We start from the raw sequence: 24,392 nt of genomic DNA on the forward strand, positions 1-24,392 counted from the left end.
AAATCTGCGAAATTGGCGCTTGCACCAAACGCAGAGATAGCAGTAGACGATAAAAGCAAAGATATCACAGATCGACGAGTCGTTCTGTAGTCCTTTGCTGGTGAAAAGAAGGGAAAGGCAAAGAAACACCGAGATGAGATGGAAAGTTCGAAACAATCTATGGGTAATGATCAAGGGCAGCGCAATCACTCTTCCTCAGTGGACGGTTCGTCGGAAGAGGAGACGTCAACGTCAGCGTGGGCTTGGATATCGCTCTCTTCGGCTTCAGCCTCGTCAATTTGAGGCCCAAACGGACCCTCATCGTCCCTCTCCTTCGGCGAAGCCGAAACCATCCCATCAACGGTACTCTCGTTCTCATCCGCGAAGCTCCCATCCTCGTAGTTTGCCGGCTCAGCGTCATGGTCATAGCTTGAGCGACGGAGAAGAGGCGGCGTCTGAGGCGGTTCCGTGACAGGAGCATGGCTGCGAACCGATCCGCGTCTTGGGGCCGACCTCGAGCCTCTCAAGGGGCGAGTCTGCGCAAACCGTGCGGCTGCACTAGTCTGCGAGCCAGAACCGTTCTCTCGGACGTGGGAGCTCGGGGGTGTTAGCAGGCCTGATAGGAAGGCGCTTGCATTGCTGGGCTTTGACGGGGTTTGCTCGGAGGTGTTGGCGGCGGATTCGCGGCCTTTACGCCAATTTCCCCAGGCGGCAGCTGCAGCTAGGGGGAGGGAACGGGGTGAGGCAGCAAGATCGGCAAGGGAGGGGAGGTTGCCGGTTGTTAGTCGTTCCTTTTCTTGCTGCTGCATTTGGAGGTTGGCTTTCAGACGGATGGCTGCGTCGCGGACGGCTTGCTGATTGAAGGAGGGCTTGGACACGGTCTGGATTATGTCTTGTAGGTCGTCGATGCGGACGCCTAGGAGCTCACGCAGCCATGTGATCTCGGTGTCCTTCTCCTTGATCTTATTTGGCGCATCTTTATCTATTGTGGAGACTTCTTGCTCGAGCTCTTCAATGCGTGTCTCGCGCTGCTGGAGCTGGTCCTGGAGGACGAAGATTGACTCGCGCAGGGCTTGAGGAGAGGTTCGCTCGGGCTCTGCGGATCCCTTACTGTAGGACATGGACGGCGTGGCTCGCGAGTGAGAGGGTGCGGCATCTGGGACTGCGCTGGGGCTTGCCTTGGCGCTGTGGGCTGCCTCAGCAGCAGCACGGGCAGCAGCTTGAGCGATCTCGAGCTTCTCTTCGAGGAGGTTCACGCGCTCTTGCAGGTGCTTAGCCTTGTCCTCGGACAAAGCCATGCGCTCCATACTATGACTCTCACCGCGTGCACGATCCTCCGAAGAGTTATGCAAAGCGCGAGCGTGACGTTCACGGAGGTCATTGAGAATGCGCTCGTGCATCTTACGGGTCTCATCGATGGCAAGGTCCTTAGCAGCCAGGGCGGTGACCTTTGAATCCTTGGCTTCCTCAAGGAGAAGCTCGTAGCGCTCGCGAGTTGTATCGGTATCCATACGGTTGTTGTCAAGTTGAGTCTGCAGACGAATAATCTCGGCCTCCAGCTCGGCACGCACAATGTTGACCTGGCTGTTAGAGGCTTCAAGGTCTGCTTCCATCGAGGAGCGAGTGCGCTGGATCTCGACGCGGCTGCTCTCGCGGGCTTCGATGAACTCTCGTTCGAACCGGGCAGCCTTGATCTGCAGCTCATGGTTCTCCGCCCGGAGGCTAGTGACCAGTTCCTCCAGTCTAGCATTCTCTTTCTGGGATTGCTCATGGATGAACCTCAGCTTCGTGGCCTCTCGCTCGTTCTTTTCGAATTCGCGGACATCCTCCTCGAGCTTCTCGCGCAATTGGAGCTCGCGGGAGTACGACGCGCGCAGCTCGTTGTACTTTGCAGTTTGCTCTTCCTCCTTTCTGCGCCAGGCAGCTTGATCACGAGTAATTTCGGCGGTGACATTGAGCATGTCATCTTGAAGACGATCGAACTTTTCAGTGAGGTTCTGGCGCGAGATCATGCTATCCTCGATGCGAGTCCTCAGGTGATCAATAGTCTCGTGAAGAGACTTGTTCTCAGCCTTGGTAGTTTCCAGTTGACGGCGGAAGTTATCGCTAGAAAGACGGTATTCGTCGAGGGTACCCTCAAGCGCGATGTTCTTCGTAGACAGCTCTGCGATAGTAACCTTGAGAGTCTCGCTCTCTTCCGCAAGTGACTCGGTGCGGAACTGCATCTTCTCGAAGTAAGGAATCTTCTCTTCCTTGAACTGCAGAAGACGAGATTCGGCATCCTCTGCAGCAGCACTGTGACGAGCAGCATCTTCCTCTGCAAACTTCAAGAGTCGCTGGAGCTCAGTCATAGCATCCTGCGCATCGCGGCGATCCTTGTACTCCTGCTCAGCACGCTCATCGGCAACCCGCAACATCCCCTTAAGGCCATCGATCTGGAGCATAAGACTGTCGGCACCAATCTCCTCGGCCTCTGATAGGCGCGGGCTCGGGGGTTTCTGCAAGGCAACCTGCTGAGCCAATTGCTTGGCCATGGCTTCCTCGATGATCTCACGCATGTCACCAACAGGGTCCTGTGCGAGCTTCTTGATCGTGAGGGCCTGCAGTTCAGCAATGCTTTCCTTGAGCTGCGCGATCTCACTGTGGCTGGAGTGTGGCGAAACGCGTTGAGGGATGTCATGGGTGACCAAAGCTTCCATGACAACATTCTTGAGCATCTCCAACTTGCGTTCTCTCATGTTGTGAGGCGACCGATCTCGAACCGCATCTTCCTCGCCATCGTCATCCTCATCGTCAGCATCACTGTCTTCCATCTCGGCGGATGTGCTGCGGAAGACCCTTCTGCTTGCAGTACCAGTGGCAATAGAAGCCACCGATTGCTGGATGACAGCCAAGGCACGCTCCATAGGGCCCAAACGATCGTCGATGGCGGAGCCAACAAGATCGTTGATGCGACGATCGAAGAAGCGGTTACGGTTCATGAACTTCTCGTCTTCACCCGCGGAGATCATGTCATCCCAGTCACTGACATGGTCATTCTCAGTAACAAGCTGACGAACAGGGGACTGCAGACGAGAGATAAGGCTCTTCTGGGGAGAGAATGTAGCATTGCTGTTGGCATCAATGTCCGAGGCAAGTTTGGGAATGCTGAGCTTGTATGTCTTGGGAACGCCACCGGGGCTCGGGCTGGGTGCTTCGCTTCGGGCCTCCGCAGAACCAAACCGCTGTTCCTTTGTAGGGCCGCCCATCGACTCCGTGAGGTGGTCGTGTCGTGGTTGGAAGGGAGTCGCGTGGATCGTGTTGTAAGGAGTCGCTTGTCGCTCGATGCCGACATCTGCGTCGTCATCGTTCAGCTGTTCCATAATTGCATTCAGCTCCTCGTCGTCAGGCGAGTCGTTCTCGGAGTCCCATGAGTTGTCGTCATTCTTAGGTTGGCGAGTAATGAATTCTGTTTGCACGCGGGTTGGAGTCTTGGACTCAGGCTCAGCGAGGTGATCTGGCGAGGTTGCCTTCTTAGGTGGGCTTGCGGCAGCGAAGCGAGAAGCCATGAGTCCGGCTTGCTTGGGTTTACTTCCAGCGGGACTCTTGGCAGGCTTTTCGATGGGCTGCTCCTTTGTGACATTTGCTTCAACAGGCTTTGGCTCGGCAAAGCTAGATGGCTGAACGGTTGTGGGAACAAATTCAGAAACAGCAGGCTTGAACTCGAAAGGCTGAGCGTTAGGCGACAGTGCAGTGCTCTTGACCGAGCTCTTTGATCCATGAGGAGCATGGTCGACACCCTTCGAGACAGTGACAGACCTATCGTCTCCCGCAGCAGGCTCCTTTGGTTCACGTTCTTCAAGAACAATGTCCTTAGAGGTCTCTGCCCGGACCGGTGACCCGGGTTGAGATGTGTTCTCAGCGTCTCGCTTCGCATCGAACAGAGTCCAAGTGTCAGCTTCACTGACAGGGGTACTCGTCCGCTCCACCGGGTTGTTCTCTTTAGGCATGGCATTCTCCTTGCCCTCAGCGACGGCATGGAGCGCACTCGAAGCTTGAGCATTGCCTGCTTCGCCCAGAGGGTGGGTCGAGATGCTATACTCAGCCTCGCCTTCAGCGTGGCCGACACCGCGACGCGCACGCTTGTGGCGGTCAGTAGGCACAGGTCGGCCATTGGTGTCGTCCCCGATGGCCTGCTCCTTTTCATTGTTCTCCTTTTCAATCTCATCGGGCCGCACAATAGGAATAGCCTTAGACTTCTTCTCAGGAGTGGTGATCTCGCTGATGTTAATGTCGCCGAAGATCTTGGTGCGACTAGCCGGAGGCTGCTCGGAGCTGGCATTCGAATTGAGACTGGCAGAGGGATTGGGGTTGAAGACAGGTGCGTCGACATTAAACGATGCGGCAGAGAACTTGAATGCGCCACTACCACTGGCATTGCGCGGCTTGGAACTCAATGAGCCGCTCAGACTGCTACCAGGCGCGAATGAGGGAGGCGGGGCAAAACCGAATCCTTGCTCGCCGCTGCCGCCGAACTGGAATGTGTCATTGCCGAACGGCACAGGCTGGGAATTGAACGATGCGGTAGGGTCGAATTCCTTGGCTTCAACGTTGAGGGATGAAATCGAGAGCTGCGACTGATGTCCTCCGTGGTATGAGGGGCCGCTGGGCTGGGTTTCGTGCCACGGCCCTTGGCGAGTCTGTGGCGTACCCGCAACACTGGGATTTGTGTCGAGATCAGAACCATCCTGACCGTGGTGCTGTTGGTATTGGTCTCCGTAGAATTGGTGAGGAATCTGGTGTTGGGTAAAAGGGTGAGGTTGGTGATGGGAAGGGTTTTGTGCGTGGTGTTCATTTTCTGGCAATCCCCAGCGCGACTTCAGCATGCTGGCATTCAGGCCTGCATGGCTGACATCACGGTAATCGTCCTCCAATTGTCGGTCGATCGAGTCTTCCAGATGGTAATCGGTATGCGTCATCTGGTCCAATCCTCTTTGCAGAGTTTCGCTCAGATTATGACCGTGGCCTCGAGGTGTAGGCTGGGCAATTTCGACGTTCGATGCGTGGAAATGATCTGGGTGTCCATTGACCGGGGTCTGGGGGGGCCTGGTATGGCAGGCCATCCTGGCGCATACCATGCCCAAGTTGATCATCGAAAACACCCTTTTCGTTGAATCCGGGGTGGAAGGACCCTTGGTCATGTAGCGGAGACACTGGTGACAGCATGGAGGAAAAGTTGCCCATTGCCCCTGGACCAGCCGAAGAAGTTGCCTGTCGGGGGGTTTATGAAGCCTTGGGGGGGTCATAGATCCCTGAGCAGGAGGCGTGGGCTGGAATTGGAAGGGGAATCCGCCCATCATATTTTGATCCGCACCCACAAATGGCGTCTGCATACCAAATTGTGAAGGTGATGCAATGGACCCCATAGCACCAGGTGTAGCCATTGATGATTGATTGAAGTGAGGCGAGAATGGGTGGATATGGCCGAGGGGATTGCTTGCTGCAGACGCAGTAGGAATCGGCGGGGATGCGACAAGGCCCGGGAAAGGAGTGCCACTGGGGTTGAGCGAGTAATCGGGTGAAATGGATTGTTGAGGCTCTTCGTCGCCGAACGACACCCCCAGAGCGCGTAGCTTTTCTTCTTGAAGCTCGGTGATATAAGCCTCCCACTTGGCCCTGTCTGGGAAATTGACGACAAGTGGTTCGCTCTTGGAAATTTCATGGAGGTCATATGGGTCGGGATATAGGGGTCGACTGAGACCTCCTAGAGTCGTCGTTGTGGAGGGGTCCTCGGAATCGCCAATGGTGAAACCACGAACATCATACCCTTTGTTCTCCCATTCTTGCATTCGTTGTTGAACATCGGCCGGTGTTAGGAGACGATACCCAGCTTCTGAACCTCTCTTATCATTATGTGGCAGCTCGATTATGCAGGCTTTCCCACGCCAATTCATCTTCTTTCTCCGCCGTGGTGTTTGCGTAGCTGATCTGCTGATATCAGAGACCTGTGTTTTTAATGGACCTGGATCTTCCATCTTTGCAGTCTCCTCCGTTGCGTTTGCGGGTGGAGGAGGTAACGGCTTTTTACCGGCGAGTTTACCTCGACGGTAGGTGTATTTGAGTCTGACATGATGTTTTGTGGAGGGTCTTTATCGTAAGCGAAACCCCAAAAGTCCTCCTGTCGCAAGGTATCAGCGCGTTTGTGCAAAGTTTTGTTGACTTTTGCTCGCGCGGCGGCTTTTTTCCCGACGAAATCAGAGAGCGTTGGAGTTTTCAACAGATCGTCGGAACGAAAGTCGTCTTCCAGACCAAGCCAGTCGTCCGAAGCGTCGTCGGCAAAGTGATTCCTCGCAGTTATGAACGACGGTGCTTCACTTCCTGAGTCGTCGCTGAGCCAATTGCTGCGCTCCGTTCTAGGTTGACCAGTAAGGTACTGGTTGATCCAATCCTGCGTAAAGTCCCGTATCGATTTCTCTCCGTTACTGGCGGCAAAATCGCGCTCGACGGGTTCAAGTGTGTCGTCGTCGGCGGCACTTAATCTCCGCAACTCGGTGTGGTTTGCTACTGACGAGACAGGCGAGCTGGGACCAGATCCGTGGTCAACCCCAGCGAATTCGATTTGGCTATTGGTCACTGACAGTCTCCGAGTGCTAGGTGCTGCATATGGGGATCCCCACGCGGTGGTGTAGTAGATGCTGCTTTCCGCCCTACGATTGACTGGCGAAGAGGGCCCAGATTCCTCGGTTCCGCGATATGAGGATAGGAATGGGAGAGGCGGGGGTTCGAGAGTTATGCTCCGCGGAGAGGTTCGTTGACCGGGTGAACCAGCGGTCGACGGACTCGAGTCTCCCGATGGCGGAGAGGACAAGAGTAGTGAGGGAGCCAGACGCGATTCACGGATGAGGCGCGTGTCCCGCGAGTGGAACTGTGGAGAAGGCGCCGAGATGGCGGAAGAGACGGGGTGATCAAGATCTGTAGTCATCCAGTGTGGTTAGTCTGGCATATTTGGAGGGGTCAAGAGGGATTGGATCAAGCGAGTTGAAGAATAAAGTCCAAATCGCGTAGTAGCGCGGAGTAAGGAGCCCAATTCCGCAATCCCAAGAAAGGTTCAAAGAGAATATTAATGCATACACACACCTTCCGTGTCGACTCCTGCAGCAAGCACTTGCTTGCCGCTCCGCTTATCGTCCAGAATGTTGACGCATGGAAATCAGACCGGAATTGAAGACCACCGCTGGCAAAACAACCTGGGGCGAGGCAATGTACAGGTTGTCGTTTTAATTTTTTTCTTCCGATAGGCGCAAACGCAAGTAAATCAAAAGAAAGGCGGAATCAGAAGCACGCTCAAGTCTGAAGCATCAAAGACCAGGATGGTGAACTAAGGGGAAAAAAAGGTCGGACGTCACGGGTATTGGATCGTCGTACGGAGAACCTCCTGGAGTGTGGGTAGTCCGAGCTAATGCGGTGTACAGGGTACCATAGGCCAATCCAATTATTATTTGTTTAGGACCGAGGCCGTTGTTTGTCTTGACAGAATTGCTACATACAACATATACGCATAACGCACATGTACCCAACGATGAATCTGATCCAAATGACCCTTGCCTTCTCCAAAATTTAAAGGATTGACTGTACTCCGTATACTGTGTACTTCCACAGCTCTACGCTTCCCCTTGCTTTCAAAAAAGTACATAGGTAAACAATGAAAACTGGAGATCTAAAGAGATTCAGGGGTAGAACAACAGCTTTCCATGGATTCGACCGTACCGTACCACCCTTGAGGGCCGTGTTAACAGTATGACTAATCGTTTGCTTTCTCCTGAGCCAATCAGCATCGATTTTACACCCAGAATCCCAAGGTTCGCGTCTTTTCATGCTGATTGGTGAAGATTTGTATACGCCGTTGCGCGCCCCCTTATCATTTCTCTCCTTTCTCGATAACATGGAAAAGCTTCATGTTGAGCGTCTCGAATCGGTTATAGATGCTCCACTGTCCTTTTTCACAAGTACAGATACAGGCATTATCACGAAACATGCCTCGGCGCTGCAGCAATACCCATATTATTTACTTATACAGTTAAAGACAATTAAACCATATTTCCATTGGACTGGGATATAAGGATACCCGGAATAAATCAATACAATCTGAAAAAGAAACCGCTGGTTGCGGGCAAGACATCAAAGCAAAAACGCTTGGATGAAGCGGACAGATAAGCACACATAGTCTATTTGGGGCAGGTGGCGTCGAACTTGATCTTGCGCTCCGCAGTGAACAGGCCCCAGTGCTGCTCATCCTTCATCTCGCCGTTGTCACCCTTGGTATCAGGCTTCCAGGCCTCATCGAAGGCCTCGAAGTAGAACAGGTCAACACCCCAGTCGAGCATGCCACAGATACCAGTCTTCCAGAACTTCTCAGCATTCTTGGTACCCGCCTTGGCATCCTCATAGTCCGAACCGCCATCGGTGGGCCAGCCGGTCTCACCGGTGACAATGTTGATCTGGTCGGCGTTGTCGCCGGCAATCTTTTGAATGTGCTCCATAGCGCCGACCATGTCATCGAAGTAGGTCTGGTAGGCCTTGTCGGCAGCAGTACCCTGCCAGTAAGCAAAGGCATTGGCCAAGCTATGACGGGGTCAGTATTGGTGCACGGAGTTCCCGTTGTCTTGTTTCATTTCCACTTACACATATTTCACGACGGGCTCCTGGGTGAAGAGGGCGTCACCAGTGCCATCAGCGAGCTTGTTCCAGCTCTCGGCGGTGCCGACAAGGACACCCTTGGGCACATTATCCATGACGTGACTGATATAAGTGTGGAGCTGGGGCCCGGTCAAATCACCGCGGTAGAGAGTCTCGGATCCGACGGTAATGGCGTGAATGACATCCCCATAACCGGGGATGGCCTTCTGGATGGCGGCCCAATCTTTCTTGAAGGACGGCTCCTCCAACAGATTCTTGGTATCAGTAGGCTTTCCGACCCTAAGGAGGACAAGCTTGGTTAAAAAATAGTTCTAATTAGGAGGGGAATAACAAAAGAACTTACCACATGCCGAGAACGACCTTGAAGCCCTTGTTTTTGGCAGCAGGCAGAATGTTTTGAGGAGTGTTGCACTCAGTGCCGGAGTAGGTACGGACGAGAGTAGACATATCCTTCAGGGCATCGAAGTCGGCCTCATAGTCGCTGGTGGACTTGCAAGTACCGTCGGGGTTCTTGTTACCGAGCGAAAAACCAAGAGTACCCTTAGCAGAGACCAGGGCCGGGGCAGCGGCCAACACGAGGGAAACAAGACCAGAGACACGCATTGTGAAAGATGAGGTCGATGGAAAGAGAGTATTCGACCAAAGAGTGACAAAAAAAAAGAAGTAAGTTGAAAAGAATGTAAGGGTTAAAAGAAAATGAGGATACGTCAGGGACCAAGAAGAAAGACCCAGTCGGAGATTGGGGGGAAATGAGGGTTTAGGCCCTGACAGGGTCTGGGACTTTGTTCAAGGTGGAGGCCCCCACTGGAGGTTATAGGGGGGTGTAGATTGAACCAATCAACTTGGAAGATTCTATTCTTGGATCCGTGGATGAAACGATTCCCCTTTAAAGGTCTGGACTGTTTGATGATGATTGATGATGCCGATATCATCCCTATATCCTTTTCCTCTTTTTATTGCTCTATTGCTACCGGATTATAATTCCATTGCAATTTCAGATTACAATGAGATCTCTATCCAAGAGCTGATACCCTTGATATTCTTCCAAGCAGTCGCAGAGTCGTGATGTCACTTTGACAACGCCCAGATGTCTACCTAGGTACCTACCTACAACATAGACACCTAGATGCCCGGATTCTGGAAAATCGCCCCCATGTGGAGAGCGTTGGGGGAATCGATCGATGGCTGTTCGGCCCACACCGCACACAGCCTCGCCGATCAATCGCCTCGGAGAAGAGAACCACAAAGAGATGTCTTTGGAACTGAACCTCCTATGGTTCACTAGAATGTAGCCGGGCCTCTCGTTTCACAAATTTCACAACCGCTTTGTCGCCTCTGGGCATTATGCAGTGACTTGGCTCGTCCATCTCCGATCTCATCCCTTGCAGCCAAACTGTGCTTGAGATAGCTCACATCACCTGCAGGTTTCGTAATTAGCTAATCACTGTGGCCAACGCAGATGCATATTGCATGCAGGGTCCAGATCTACAATATTCTGGAGTTGCCTCTCGCTGGGGATCGGTCAATGGCAGCCAATGGTGGCCCCATGTCACTCATATCGAGCCATTACAACGTCACTGGGTAGATGGAAGACTTTACTTTTCCATACAAGGGAAACTCCCCTATATCAAGAGTACATATCAAGCTTTTTTTACAGTATAACAGCTAGTACAGACATTAAATAGTCCAGTTACTCTTCCCATACAAAAGCATAGACTCACCTTGTATCTTCATTGTCAACCATCGATATCCACCTCCAAACTTATAGACATCACCCTTCTCCTCAAATGTGCCCGGAAACCAAATCCAATAGCCGGCATTTCCCGGCCCAGCTTCAGCTCCAAATCTAGATGGATGCCCGGGCCCAGGTAAATAGCAGCATTGACGGTCAGTTTCCCGGTCTGAGCAAGCCACCAAGTGGTAGTGGCATTCGAAAACGTGGATAGGTGGTGAACGAATGGGGTGCGTAGGGCCAACATGCAGGATGGCAGGGATGGGATGGTTAGGCATTTGGTAGGGACAGAGAATTCGGAAATAGTGGGAACACTCGAATATAAGAGCTTTTGCTTCTATAGTGAGTAGTCGGATTGAGATTGCCGTGCTGGTTGTATACTCCGCACTGAGCCACGAGGTATGTGAGTGGGGACTTGTCAGAATGTTAGATGCATGGCAGTCCTCTGTGGCTTGGGAGTTCCTTTCCTGGTGTTAGCCGAGGGCGCATGGAATGCAAATGTAACCAACGTTATATCGTAGCCAGACTTACCCGGGTGTCCTTTTTACATTGCTGGCGTTGAATGTAAGATTTCAGCTATTGTTAACAAGCTCTATCATACAAAGCGTTTCTGACATGATTCATAGAGGGCATGATGATATCCGGCGATGATTGCCGGTCTAGACAATGAAAAATAAAACGCCAGATGGTTTCTAATCCAAACATCGTGGTACTATATGCTCCTAAAAGCGGTTTCAAATCCTCCGCCACAACCCCGAAACGCCAGCCAGCCCAAGCCCAAATCACAACGCGAAATTCTTCTCCTTCAGATAGAGCTCCTTGAGGGTGCTCAACTGGGTCACAGCCATTGTCTCTCTCCCGGTCTTGCGGGGTAGATCAACAATAACGTAATGCATCATGGCCAGTCCGTACTGGCCGAAGAAGCCCAAAATTCTCTCGCCCGACGATCGAAGGAGCGCTGCCAGGAGGGCAATCTGCGTCTCCTGCAACTCCGAAGGCGGGATTGCTAAAATCTTGTGGATGGATGCCCAGAACATTGTGTTGGGAAAAGGGTTGCGACGCGGGGATTTCGCAAAGTTGCGAAGAGTCATAGCGGCATATCCCGCGCCGAGCGCGGTCATCCGGTCCATGTGGACTTGTTCAGATACCCAGGAACCAGTGTCTGCGGACCGCCACCAACCCAGGACGCGACGTCCGCCCTCCGTCTTATCATTGCCTGTGAATCCCCACAGCGCTGGGCAGACAACACGGTACTTGGCCCACATGATGTCGGACATGTGCAGTCCTTTGTATGTGAACATATCGAAGGAGAAGATTTGAGCGGCAATGATGCCGATCGGCTCAGCGTGAGATTGCTTGATGGAGGCCTCTGCCAGAAGAGAGGATATCAAGCTCTTCGCAAGAATGTTTAATCCGTAGATAAGCATTGCTGGTACCTTGTTCTCTGAGTTTGCAATCTCCTCAGGTGGGAATGCGATGAATTTTCGTATGTCGACTGTCGGCTCTGGGTAGGCGAGAGCCTTTTCAAGCTCGGCTTTGAGGTGAACGATCTAGGTTTCGTTTGCCGGGTCAGTGTCAAAGCAACGACATCCAATCAGTGGGGAGTAATTTCGTACCTGCTGCTTGTTCGCACCAGTTCCAGATCGAAGCTGGCCAACAGATTTCTTGATCGAACGCCGTAAATTGCCCATAGTCGCCTTGAGGTCAGGCTGGCCTTGGCCAATTTCCTTCAGCCATTTACGCATCTCCTTAAGGGTCTTGTGTAGCTCCATGTAACGTTGCTGTACTCGGATTTCTTCAGTCGAAAGGTTTGCAGCGCCGAGTTTCTGCTGCTGTTGGCTTTGGGCCTTTTGGTCGGCTTCTTCCTGCGCCTTCCGAGCCTCCTCATTCTGCTTGCGCTTCTGGGCGTCAGCCTGCTCACGTTCTTTGCGGAGCTTCTCCTCGATCGCAGCTTTGCGTTCGGTCTCAAGGGCCGCGGCTTTCTGGGCCGCCTCCTCCTGGGCCTTCTTCTCGGCCTGCTCCTTGGCTTGGCGTTCAGCCTCAACGCGCGCGGCTGCTTCTCGTTCGCGGCGTGCTTTTTCAGCCTTCTCCTGTTCAATTCGCTCTTGTTCCTTGCGGATCGCCTCTTCCTTCCGAATTCGCTCTTCCTCCTCGGCGAGGAGGTGGTCCTTCAAGGTTGTCTCCGCTTCCTCGCGGACTCGGTCGTGAAAGGCAGCGGCTTGGTCGAGAGCGGCTGTGTGGACTGCTTCACGCTCGCGGTCGATCCGGTCGAGGTTTTCGTAGTATGTCTTGCGCTCATACTGGTGGACCTTTTTCAGGTCGGCGTCAAAGATTTTGACTTGCTCAAGCTCGCGGACAAGGTCTAGCATCAGTTGCTTGGACGGGCTGTCCAAGGGTGGGACATGAGTCCGGAACCGTCCCATTGTGGGGGTCGACATTTGAGTGGATAGTTTCTTTATTCCAAAGAACGCTGGTGGGGAGTGGTCGCGTGGTGTGTGTTTGGAGAAAAGGTTGTGGAGGTTCAGAGTAGTGAGGGGAAAGGATGATCAAGCGAATATGTAGAACTCAAGTGAATAGTGAATATGGAGTACTCAAGTGACTGAGACCATATCCGGAGCCAGGAGAGTCCAGAGGCGCCTTGAGCGCAGAACAATATCTCAAAGTGAAGTGACGTTCACAACCGATGCAGCTGTTACCAATCTGAATTTGAATGTGGGAGGAAGGAGACAGAGTAAGAGCGATTGCGTCAGAGTTTTCGGGGTAGGTGAGGAGCATAAAAAGTGAATTTCGCGTCCAGTGAGTGAATAATTCGACGTTGTCGCGTCAAACCTAGTAGAAGGGAAGGTCCATGGAGATTGGAGCTATGCGGAGGTCGGGATTAGCAGGTCACTTTCGAGGGGCACAAACAAAATCAAGCGTTGGCCGCATTGCATAACCATCCAGTAATAAGCAACTTGGCGATTCAACGTACATCGATGTACCTGTGAGCTTCAATCCTCCAATGCTTAGAGCCCTTATCTTGAAGCCAAAGAAAATAAATTACCTGTAAAGTTCAATCTTACCTAAGTTCGAACTGCTTTCACCGCTTTCTCATCACCGCCTTACTATATCGGCTATTATTACGTATCGGCCCTAGAGGCTACATATGTACGGAGTACATGTATCTAAGCTTACCCTGGTACTTAAGAAGATCGAGATACAGAGTACAGCAAAGAACGACTTCAAATTGATTTAGACAATAACTCACATCAATTACCCAACCTCCTAGGATTTTATGTATATTTTGCAGCCAAAGAGTGCCTTCTAGGCCCCAAGGCGAATGAGTACATAAGCAAGACCCGCGAGCGGGTTCGGTTCCCTGGCGCACTCCCGCCTGGGAGCGTTGACGTTTACATCATTGTGAGCATCATCCATTTTGACCTACACTATATAATTGGAGGAAGAAAATACAAAATGATCGAGTTTCTCCGACGATACCGGACTTGAGCTTGCTACCAAGCTTTTCTCCAGGGCTGACATGTTCAATTAGCTCAGATACTATTCCTCTAGCTTTGAAAGACCCTAGACTAGCCAACCCACCACTAGCTGTTCTATATTTGAATTTATTTACGGATTACTAGGGGGGGAGTCCGTATTCCCCCCGTATGCCAGACTAGAGGCCTCCCATTTCCATATACACCTCCAATGACCATACTACCTAGGTAGATAGTGGGGACTCCAAGCAGTTCAACGGATGCATCAGGATGATGATGAAGTGCCAGCTGGTAGCAATGGCGATCATCCACGGCTCCTGATGGAACAAAGTACGACGGATAACCGTCAGGGTATTTACAAGACCCACTCTCGGATTATTGCGCTAAAAGTTGTAATAAAACGTTGTTTGGTCATTTCCGAACACACCCTCTTCTTTCCGTACCAATGGCCCTCTCCCCACACCTCTTTGTATCTCCAGCATCACCTTTCTTCTTCTCCTTTCCCCCCCCTCCTCTCTGTTCTTATCCCATCCCTCTCTTCCCCCCAATATCGCTCCTTCGAGTCGAATTAGTCGATGGTTTCATCGTCTATTCTATCCTTCCCTCTAATTTCAGTATCTACTGTCATTCTCTTCGAGGATCAACTCTGAATCCCCGTTTTAGAACTTGGAATCATCCTGAAGACAAGCTCGTTTCAACGGCTTTCTTCACTTAAAGTCCACCCCGGTCATTCATCGAGGTGCTTTTTGTCAAATTCCCCTTTTGTCGGTTGCAGTCGTGCTTTCCAGCACAGCTCCATCCCCTCGGTCCTTCCAACTCCTGTTCGAAGCTTCGTTCCGTTGCTACGGTGTTGCTCGACCCAAGTTTTGCTTGAACGTGCAATTGCCTCGACTTCTACTTGCAATAATCCGGTTGCCCCTCGTCGCCTCTTGGATTTGTAACAAAAAAAAAGCGAATCATCCCACATTGAACTCTGCAGACGTCATTCTGGAATGCTAGGGTTCGGGGATTGTCATTAGTTTCATCTTGCAGGTAAGAGGATCCGATCTACTCCATGACTTTGCTTTTGGAAGTTTCACCCGGCTTTGATTGCCCTTGCCGCTTTTTGATTGTTATTTGTGAGGTCATCGTCTCAAGTCTGCTTCTTTCCCCCTGAGATCGAAGCTTCCGTTGAGTTCGCCCTTGCCTTGCGACTTGTACTTTTCATCTTCGCCCTGATATCGCCTTGTTCCCATCTTCTTGCTTTCTCTTGTTCCTTCTTCCATCTTGGACCCTTACTGATCCACTCTTTGTCACTCTTCTAGGATAATTCACATATTGAAAACCACAACCCGCACATACAGACTCCTTTTGGTCGGCCTGTGATCCACCTCACTTGGCTCATTTGCCTTTTGGCGCAGTACCAATCTCTCCTGTCGCCGGATTCACCCCGCCAACACACATATTACATTCTACAGTAATTGCCAGCTTCTAATCATCTGGGATCATGGATCAACAGAGTCAATCTGGGCCTCAAGGCCCCGGTGGGCGCAAGTTCCATATTGCTCATCGGAGAAGTCCATCTGAGCTCACCCCGTTGATGAGTATGTGACCGCCCTCGTCACCGCCCAGTATAAAACCATAGCCCCATCATCTAAGCTAACTTGAGCTTGTCTACAGTGGAACAACTGGCCATCCAACAACAGATCGAGTTGCTCCAGCAGCAGCAGCAACAAATTGCTGCGACACATCAACAATACGTTAACATGGGGCTGTTGCAGCCTCAACAACTGGGCCAGGTGCCCTCGTTTCAACCCGGTGTCTCCCCACAGCAAGTGAATGCATTCCAGTTCCCGCAGGCGGACAGCAGCAGCAGCTTGGAGTACCAATGAACGCACCGAACCAGAATTCGCACCGTCGCAACCAGTCAGCTCTCCCTGGTCTTCCCATGGGTCCACCCCTGCCCCGTCATCCGGGGCATCGGGGTACGCCGATTATAACCAGCAGGGCCAAAACAACAATAACCACAAGAATGAGAACACTGGCCACGGCCGCGGTCGTGGAGGTCCTCCCGGCGGTGGTCACCAGCGCCGCCACTCGCTTGCTCTTCCTGAGGCCAAGAAAGCCGCTGAGCTGGCCCAGCAGAAGAGAACAGCTTCGGGATTCCAATTCCCAGCTCCTGCTCCTGGTGCAACTGGCTCTGATAACCAGTCGTCATCCGATGACAAGCCTGCATCCAGCACTTCCCCGGCACCCCAGGGACCCGCTTTCCAGCGGGCTGGAAACATGCGAGCTGGTGGCCACGGCCGCAGCCAATCCATGGCCATCGGTGGTAACCGGGCTTCCATCTCCGGTCGCGGTGCTGGCGGCTTCCAATTCCCCCAAGCCAGTGAGCCATCAACCAATCAATCTGATAATCAACGGCGAACCAGCCAGACTGGTCATGCTCGGTCATCCTCGCGAAACTTTGAGGGCAACTGGCGCCAGCCCAACAACCAAGCCCAGAGCCAGGATCAGCAGAGGTCCCAGCAGCAGGGTGCATTCCAGCCAAGCCACCGCTCGCGCGGCTCGATGAACCAGTCCATGGGCTCTATTGGTCAATTCCAATATGGCAGCGGCCAGCCTCAGCTTGGACAGCCTCAGCTTATCCAACTTCCTCAGGGCCAGGTCATGATGGCACCTCAGATGTTCGGTAATCAGCAACTGAACCCGCTCCAGTTGGCTCAACTCCAAGCGCTTCAGCAGCAGAACGCCCAAGGTATGGGTGGTCTTCAGGCGAGCCAGCATGCCCCGCCGCAGATGTCTGTCCAACAGCAGCAGCAACAACAGCAGCAGCAGCGGAAGACCCTTTTCACTCCTTACCTTCCCCAGGCAAACCTACCTGCACTCCTTAGCAATGGACAGTTGGTCGCTGGTGTTTTGCGCGTCAACAAAAAGAACCGTTCCGATGCCTATGTGACTACTGACGATCTGGATGCCGACATCTTCATTTGCGGTAGCAAAGATCGGAACCGCGCCCTTGAGGGTGACTATGTCGCAATCGAGCTCCTCGATGTCGACGAGGTGTGGGGCCAGAAGAAAGAAAAGGAGGAAAAGAAGAAACGCAAGGATATCACTGATGCCCGTTCCAACAGCAATGCTGGAAATGACAAGCTTGGTCGCTCCGATTCCACCGGCGATAGACAGGAAGTCGGCCCGGATGGAAGCATCCGTCGCCGCGGTAGTCTTCGCCAGCGTCCTACCCAGAAGAAGAACGACGATGTCGAGGTCGAGGGTCAGAGCCTTCTTCTTTGTGAGGAGGATGAGATCAGCGACGAGCAGAAGCCTTTGTACGCTGGTCATGTTGTTGCGGTCATTGAGCGTGTTGCGGGCCAGATGTTCTCAGGAACCCCAGGTCTCTTGCGTCCCAGCAGCCAGGCTACAAAGGAGAAGCAGGAGGCCGAGCGGCAAGCCAGAGATGGCGCCCATGGGCGCTCCCACAATGACCGTCACCAGGACAAGCCAAAGATTGTCTGGTTTAAACCTACTGACAAGCGTGTTCCACTTATTGCCATCCCCACAGAGCAGGCACCTCGGGACTTCGTCGAGAAGCACCAGGATTACGCCAACCGAATCTTCGTTGCTTCTATCAAGAGGTGGCCTATTACCTCTCTGCACCCCTTCGGCACTCTCGTTGAGCAGCTTGGAGAGATGGGTGACCTGCGGGTCGAGACAGACGCTCTCCTCCGCGATAACAACTTCGGTTCGGACGACTTCTCCGATGCTGTTCTGAAGAGCATCGGCTGGCAGGACTGGTCCGTCTCTAGCGAGGGAGACGCCCTGGCTTCGCGACGTGACTTCCGTGAAGAGACCATCTTTACGATCGATCCCGCCGACAGCAAGTCCCTCGAAGATGCGTTCCATGTGAAGAGTCTTGCCGATGGCAAGGTTGAGATCGGTGTTCACGTGGCCGATATTGCTCACTTCGTCAAGGGTAACTCTCTGGTGGACCGTGAGGCCAAGAAGCGTGGTACTGCAGTCTATTTGGTCGATCGAATCATGAACATGTTGCCCACCCGTGTTTCCACTGAGCTTTGCTCCCTTGTCCCTGGCGAAGATCGCCTCACGGTCAGTGTGGTCTTCAAGGCCAACCCCACCACCGGTGTGGTGGATGAGGATGTCTGGATTGGCAAAGGTATCATCAAGAGCGCTGGCCGTCTTGACTACGACCAGGTCAATGCTCTTGTTCAGGGCAAGTCCGATGTCAACACCAGTGGCATCTCTGCCGACAGTATCCGCTTATTGCACGTGAGTTTCTTCTAGTTCTACCGTTCGCCTTCTTTCCTTTTTTTCTTTTTTTTTCTTTGCCATACTAACAAAAACTCTCAGAACACTGCCGGCAAGTTCCGCGAAGCCCGTTTCGGTAACCGCGTGTCAAACGTTCCTGTGCAGCGTCTGCTTCAGCAGCTCGATGACGAGAATGTGCCAGTCGAATACAATATTTTCGAGTCAACCCCAGCACATGAACTTGTTGAGGAGCTGAGCCACCAGGCCAACTTCTTCGTCGCTCGTAAGCTTGTGAGCGCTATGCCGGAGAGAGCTTTCTTGCGTCGCCAGTTCTCGCCCAACTCTCGTCGCCTTACTTCGTTTGTTGAGCGGATGAACCGCCTTGGCTTCGAAATGGACTCAAGCAGCAGTGGCAGCCTCCAGAGCTCTCTCTGCAAGGTGCAAGATGTGGATCTTCGCAAGGTAAGTGCCTTTCCTGTCCTCGCCGTTATAAATGCGTGTATTAACACATGATGCAGGGTATGGAGACTCTCATTTCCAAGGCTATGCAGCGTGCCAAGTACTACGTCAGCAGCGGTGCTCCCGATGAAATGCGCCAGCACTACATGCTCAATGTGCCGGTTTACACCCATTTCACCAACCCTTCTCGGCGCTACGCCGATATCCTTGTGCACCGTCAACTCGAGGCCGTGCTCTCCGAGGGTGCCGTGGAGTTCAATGACGATCTCGAGTCACTGAGCAAGACTGCTGATCTTTGCAATAACAAGAAGGATTCAGCTCTCAACGCCCAGGAGCAGAGTGTGCACATTGAGGCCTGCCGTAAAATGGACCGCAAGAGTCGCGAGATTGGCGGTGATCTCATCAGCGAGGGTATTGTACTCTGCGTCTACGAGTCTGCCTTTGACGTCCTTATTCCGGAATACGGCTTTGAGAAGCGTGTGCACTGCGACCAGCTGCCGCTCAAGAAGGCTGAATACCGCAAGGATAGTCGCGTACTCGAGCTGTACTGGGAGAAGGGTGTTCCCTCGTCCGCATACATTCCCGAGGACGAGCGTCCAAAGCCCGGTAACTCCCGCGCTGCTCAAGCTGCTGCGGCTGCCCGCGAGGCTGAAGCCGCCAGAGAGCGGGCCAGAGAGCGTGATGAGGCCATGCGTAAGCAAACCGAGACCGGCACAATGTCTGCCGACGATGTCGATGCTCTTTTCGATGACGATGAAGATGTGGATGATGTCACCGAAATGGCAGCCGGTGTGTCGCTCAACTCCGCCGACCGTTCGACTCAGAGCATGCCGCCCTCGCCTACACGCAACGGCCACCACCAGCAGGGACCTCACCGTACTCGCTCGGACCCCAAGATTGCCTCCGGCACTGGTGATGCACCCGAGAACAAATTGACCAACAAGGAGAAGTACTTGAACCTGTTCAAGCTTCGCGAGGTGGATGGAGAGTTCATCCAGGATGTCACAGAGATGACCCGTGTTCCCATCATCCTGAAGACCGACCTGAGCAAGAGTCCTCCGTACGTATTCCCATTCAGCCTCCCCCCCCCCAATAGCATGGGATTTCCTAACTAACTGCGAATCGCATTTCAGGTGCCTCACTGTTCGATCTGTCAACCCCTACGCCCTGTAGAGGTCTGAAACGCGGCTCTGTTTTCTTCATGGGATATATTTCTTGCATGCCACCCTGCAGATTCTTCGCTCAAGCGAAGGATGCTGTCTCTCGTGCACGCCTACGGACATAATCCAATCCCAACGCGGATCGAACATATCATTATCGGCATATCTTTCCTTGGTTACGCTTTTTCTCGGTGGCTTCATCCAATTATCCCGAATACTACCCATCATCTTTCCGACGTGTCCTGGGATTCTTATACTTATCGTGTTATATGTGCAAAGCGGTTGTTTGTCTTTTTTGAGCATTTTAGTTGAAACCTGGGCAAATCTCTTAGTGCCAGAGCTTGCCTGGTTTCCTTTTGTTCTCGTTCTCTGGGAATATTTGGAAAATTGGCAGGAAGGACATTGCAGCTCGATAGTCCCAGAAAATCCTTCCATTAATCTATGGTATTACAAACTTATACCTACCTTCTAGTGTTCATTCGTATGTACGATTACTCTGGCCATAAATTCACTAATGACTTGATTTGGGGTAAGCCTAATCATATGATCAAGAAGGTAATCCCGGTATTGCTACAGTGCAAGCTCGATCTAGGATGTAGAGCTCATGGAGTCTCACCGCACTGTTAACTGCTTTGCCGACCCATCACGTAGACTCTTGCTAGGGAATGAAACCGCCCCAATGCTCTGACCCAGGTGCACAGCTCACAGATGCTATGTCTAGGCGCGAAGCGATCGTGTCACTCCCTTGGGAATTACAGTAACTACTCACATATGTAAGAAATATCAAGAAATGTACGTAATGTCATGTGAATTCTCCAAACTCCTAAACAAGAAATCAGACAAATATGTTGTCCAAGCCAAAGCAAATTGCAACCCCAGGGCCACCTTATGCAATGCAATAGAACCAGCTCCACGCTTCATGCAGTTTGTAAGTCCGGTTGAATCCAACCGACCATCAAGGGTATCAAGAAATGTCGCTAATGGGGTAGGGGTAGTGAAATAGGTGTAGATAGGAGAGCAAAAGCCAAACGAATCAGCGCCAATCAGATCGAAAGTTGGGTTTTCCCAATTATCAGATGAACCAGAGATCTGAAAATGCAAAAAGAATCCATCAATGCTAAGTCAAGTACCAGAAAAATGGATGGATTTCTCATAGCCGGCGGATGCCAATGCGCGGCTTTGCTCTGACGGCGAGACGCTTGTGTGGGCCGCTCATGGCTTTCTTCTTGGAAATTCCAGAAGTGGAGGACCCTGAGAGAGACGACGATGATAGTGATGGCGTGGGTAGCTGAGCATTTGCTGGAGAAAGGGGAGTAGAGCCGTTGAGCGTCCTCGTAGGGTGGTATTCGCGCTTCTCTTTCAGGCCCCGCGCGGTTGCAGATCCGCGGTTCTCTTTGCCATCCCCGCTCAGCCGGCGTAGGGGGGTCTTGCATCGCCAATTGAGGCAAATCTTCGAATATCGGCATCTCATCGCGGAGACGGCCGGAAGCGTTGACTCCTCCACATAGTAGGGAGAGCTTGGGTGTTTTCCGTAGCGGTGATGAAGTACGGGATCGTGTGTTTGCGGTGATGTTTCGTTCATTGGAGGTCATTCTTGGGGGGGTCATTGTCGTTGTCGGAGTCAATGAGCATCATGTCTGCATCGGAGTCTTCCGGGTAGGGAATTGAGAGGACGGACAGAGGGCGTTTGCCCAAGGCTGTTTTACGGGGGCTTGGGGGGTGCGAGGTGGACCGGGGAGGGGGAAAGGGTTGGGTCGTTTTCTTTGGTTGCGCTAGCGGGGTCGTCGGTTTCGCTATCACTCATAGCAGTGTCTGTCACGGGCGGGGAGGGTTGGGCGAACGAATTTGAGGATTGTGATGGGTTTTCGGATGCAGTGGTGTTGTGTGCAGTTTTCTTGGTTGTAGCGGCGTGGGTGCGGGCTTGTTTCCGGGTACGTTTAATGACTGCGTCTTTTCCTTTCTCCTCGGGTTTGGTCCCTGTCTCCTCGCCCCTGACCTTTGCTTCTGTCACTGCATCTTTGAGGTTGGTTGGGATCGGGGCGTGGATTGAGGTCATGAGCTTGGCTTGGTGTGCAAAGGCGTCATAGTTCTCTTGCATGAGAGCGCCTGCGGAGGCGTTGAGGGCAGAGTCGGGGTTGGGATAGATAAGTAGACATGAGATCGTCTGAATGCAAACAAGGTTAGTTATCTTGTAGAAACCAGTTGCGCTAGTGCGGTCTAACATACCACCAGCACATCGCGGAGGGTCAGATTGGGTTGCCAATCCCGCTTAAGTGTATCTACACAGACAGCTCCAGTGAGCTCCTCCATGTTCGGGTGCCATATCTTCGTCTTAAAGGTGGCCTTTGGGGGACTCTTGGGGTAGTCATCAGGCATCTTGAGATGGAGCTCCCATAATCCTTGTGAAAAAGGTGTGCCCGCTGGGCCCGTGAGGAGTACTGTCAGCTGCGACAAGTCGTCGCCCTCTGACGGCTGCAAGTAGTACGGCGGAAGATCGCGGTGCAAGGCAGCATGGTCGGCAGCTAGCCGGCGCAAATTGGACGGCTAGATATCCATGTCAGATACAGATCACGAGCATATACTAGTTGCTGGGAAACCAGTGTGTGTCAATGACTTGAACAGGGACGACTTACCATGCTGGAGTTTTGAATGGTTTGTAGAGTACTAAAATAAAGGATAAACTCAGTTGGAGAAGAATACCAATTCAGAAAGTGATCCGGACCAGTGAGGGCACAACAATCACAATCACAAATGATAAGAGATGGTTACTTCGTCGACGGTTTGTTTTGAGTGGAGGTCACACTAACCTTTTTGGTAGCGCGTCAGTCACGTGGTATTGTCGCGTCATCTACGCGTCACTAATATTACCTCTTTGGGATTGCCCTATGTTTCATCGCATCCTTGCTATAGCCCTTGCTATCCGATGAGACACAAGGGGGGGTAGGTTAATTGAGCGATACTTCCTTTTCTAGAGAGAAACAGAAATACCTGGCTACCTGGCTACCTATATCATATTATGCGTACGTCAGGCTGATAGGGAGAGGAAGAAGAGACCGCATGTATACGATACGGCCTTCTATTGCTCAAGAATAAGCAGACCATTATAGACAGCTGAAGGGAAATGGATAGCTGAGGGACCAGGTACTAATGGTGCTGTCCACTCTCCATGTACATGTACTCCATAATTTGATTACTCCATAAGGCGTCTATATGTCCATTAAAGTCGAATGCAGCCAAGTAGAGTATGCATCTAGATACAGACGTGCACTATAAACCTCGTCTTTCATAGAGTACTCCCACAATATCCTGCATTCTATACTCCATTTATAACCACATAAGCTCAGCTGGCAGATTTGGCGCAGATCGATGGATATTTCAAATCAATGGGGATATGTGGTGTAATGCGTATATCTAGATAAAATCCGAATTACCCTCTCGTCAACGTGACTGACTATATATGTATGTATGTATGTACTACCTGTCGCAGCATATGCATCACATCCCGTGCCACTTACTCCCTTGCAACAATTAAGATTTGCTGCAAATACGAGCCAGCGAGCTGGTGTGACCATATATATGAATTACCAGCGTGGTTTTGCTAAGAGAAATTTCGACATATCTGAAGTACAGTTATGATCTATAGTTTCGATATATGCAGATGGAAATTAAGACTCATATTTACTCAGTGGATTAAATTAATCACAAAGATCGAAGAAAAGAAACGGGAAACAGGCGCGCTGTGAACATGCGCCTCTGGATACACGGCAGTGAAACACACGTGTCCTGCCCAAAAAGAATTACAAATTCCATATGAAACATTGGGAGAAAATAACATATCACAAAAGAAAAAAAAAATTAACCGACGCTCGTATTTTCATGTCCCTCATTCCCGTTAATCCAAATACTGGATCAACATGACCGACCGACCACAAACCCTCGCCTAAATGAAACCAAAGTGGACATCATATTACGATTGACAGCAGGGAGTTACCGTTGGCCAGTCACAGACTCTCACTTGGCTTACAGGAAAGCAACAAGAGCAGCACCGGCAACCATGCCGAGACCGACGGGGCCAGCAGTGGCAATGGCAGCACCACCGGTAGAGGCCGAGCTGGAAGCACCAGCAGAGGAGCTGGAGGCAGAGTCGGGAGGAGTCAGACTCAGAGGCCGAGCTAGTGCTGGAGGAGGTACCAGTGGTCTTGGAGGAGTCCGAGGTCTTGGTGCCAGTAGCAGAAGAGTCGCTGGCAGTGTTGCTGGAGGCAGTGGACAAAGTGCTTTGAGTGGCACCAGGACCGGCGACGGGAGAGGTCAGGCCGGCGGGGATGGAGGCGGCGGGCTGCTGCGAGGTCACGGCAGCGGCCTGGCTGGTGACGGCGGTGGGTTGGGTAGTAACGGCATCAGGCTGGCCGGTCACGACACCGAGCGAGTTTGTCTGGGTCAGGTACTGAGTGGCAGGGTTGTCGACAGTCTATTGGAGAGGTTAGCTTATGTTGTTCTGATGGTATTGTGGCATGATGCTTTGTTTTTGCTTACCTCGATGGAGACACTGCTCTGGGCGTTGGCCAGGGCAATGGCCGAGAGGGTGGTGAAGACGATGGAGAAACGCATTTTGATGGATTAGAGATTATGGAGTTATTGTAGTGATTATGGAGAATGTGGAGAGAGGAA

At 52.1% G+C, this 24,392-nt stretch overlaps 9 protein-coding genes across 9 annotated transcripts; 1 reads left to right on the plus strand and 8 right to left on the minus strand.

Moving 5' to 3' along the window:
• Positions 1-185: 185 nt before the first annotated feature.
• Positions 186-5,807, minus strand: N7519_011088 (putative myosin class II heavy chain (MHC); the record flags this gene model as incomplete). Its single annotated transcript, XM_057297861.1, has 1 exon — positions 186-5,807. One exon carries the CDS (start codon positions 5,805-5,807, stop codon positions 186-188), a length of 5,622 nt encoding a protein of 1,873 aa, XP_057145743.1.
• A 164-nt stretch (positions 5,808-5,971) lies between these two features.
• Positions 5,972-7,833, minus strand: N7519_011089 (uncharacterized protein; the record flags this gene model as incomplete). The annotated part of the gene is made up of 2 exons (XM_057297862.1): positions 5,972-6,930; positions 7,731-7,833. The coding sequence occupies 2 exons, from the start codon at positions 7,831-7,833 to the stop codon at positions 5,972-5,974; spliced, it is 1,062 nt and encodes a 353-aa protein (XP_057145744.1).
• A 350-nt stretch (positions 7,834-8,183) lies between these two features.
• bgt1 (1,3-beta-glucanosyltransferase Bgt1) lies at positions 8,184-9,258 on the minus strand (the record flags this gene model as incomplete). The annotated part of the gene is made up of 3 exons (XM_057297863.1): positions 8,184-8,580; positions 8,641-8,934; positions 8,999-9,258. The coding sequence occupies 3 exons, from the start codon at positions 9,256-9,258 to the stop codon at positions 8,184-8,186; spliced, it is 951 nt and encodes a 316-aa protein (XP_057145745.1).
• A 1,133-nt stretch (positions 9,259-10,391) lies between these two features.
• On the minus strand, positions 10,392-11,020 carry N7519_011091 (uncharacterized protein; the record flags this gene model as incomplete). The annotated part of the gene is made up of 3 exons (XM_057297864.1): positions 10,392-10,724; positions 10,919-10,963; positions 11,003-11,020. The coding sequence occupies 3 exons, from the start codon at positions 11,018-11,020 to the stop codon at positions 10,392-10,394; spliced, it is 396 nt and encodes a 131-aa protein (XP_057145746.1).
• Positions 11,021-11,169: 149 nt separating this feature from the next.
• On the minus strand, positions 11,170-12,825 carry N7519_011092 (putative RNA export mediator Gle1; the record flags this gene model as incomplete). Its single annotated transcript, XM_057297865.1, has 2 exons — positions 11,170-11,937; positions 12,004-12,825. The coding sequence occupies 2 exons, from the start codon at positions 12,823-12,825 to the stop codon at positions 11,170-11,172; spliced, it is 1,590 nt and encodes a 529-aa protein (XP_057145747.1).
• A 2,521-nt stretch (positions 12,826-15,346) lies between these two features.
• On the plus strand, positions 15,347-19,737 carry ssdA (mRNA-binding translational repressor SSD1; the record flags this gene model as incomplete). Its single annotated transcript, XM_057297866.1, has 6 exons — positions 15,347-15,443; positions 15,520-15,721; positions 15,771-18,126; positions 18,208-18,567; positions 18,624-19,624; positions 19,698-19,737. The coding sequence occupies 6 exons, from the start codon at positions 15,347-15,349 to the stop codon at positions 19,735-19,737; spliced, it is 4,056 nt and encodes a 1,351-aa protein (XP_057145748.1).
• Positions 19,738-20,874: 1,137 nt separating this feature from the next.
• N7519_011094 (Ubiquitin-conjugating enzyme E2) lies at positions 20,875-21,306 on the minus strand (the record flags this gene model as incomplete). Its single annotated transcript, XM_057297867.1, has 1 exon — positions 20,875-21,306. The coding sequence occupies one exon, from the start codon at positions 21,304-21,306 to the stop codon at positions 20,875-20,877; it is 432 nt and encodes a 143-aa protein (XP_057145749.1).
• Positions 21,307-21,426: 120 nt separating this feature from the next.
• N7519_011095 (putative ubiquitin conjugating enzyme E2) lies at positions 21,427-22,360 on the minus strand (the record flags this gene model as incomplete). Its single annotated transcript, XM_057297868.1, has 3 exons — positions 21,427-21,888; positions 21,951-22,268; positions 22,358-22,360. The coding sequence occupies 3 exons, from the start codon at positions 22,358-22,360 to the stop codon at positions 21,427-21,429; spliced, it is 783 nt and encodes a 260-aa protein (XP_057145750.1).
• Positions 22,361-23,744: 1,384 nt separating this feature from the next.
• On the minus strand, positions 23,745-24,332 carry N7519_011096 (putative GPI anchored protein; the record flags this gene model as incomplete). The annotated part of the gene is made up of 3 exons (XM_057297869.1): positions 23,745-23,835; positions 23,885-24,192; positions 24,258-24,332. The coding sequence occupies 3 exons, from the start codon at positions 24,330-24,332 to the stop codon at positions 23,745-23,747; spliced, it is 474 nt and encodes a 157-aa protein (XP_057145751.1).
• Between the last annotated feature and the right edge of the window lie 60 nt (positions 24,333-24,392).

The sequence above is a fragment of the Penicillium mononematosum genome (genome assembly GCF_028829835.1).
Source record: "Penicillium mononematosum strain IBT 11891 chromosome Unknown utg000005l:1.0-9366267.0:1.0-9372171.0, whole genome shotgun sequence".
Lineage (NCBI taxonomy): Eukaryota > Fungi > Ascomycota > Eurotiomycetes > Eurotiales > Aspergillaceae > Penicillium > Penicillium mononematosum.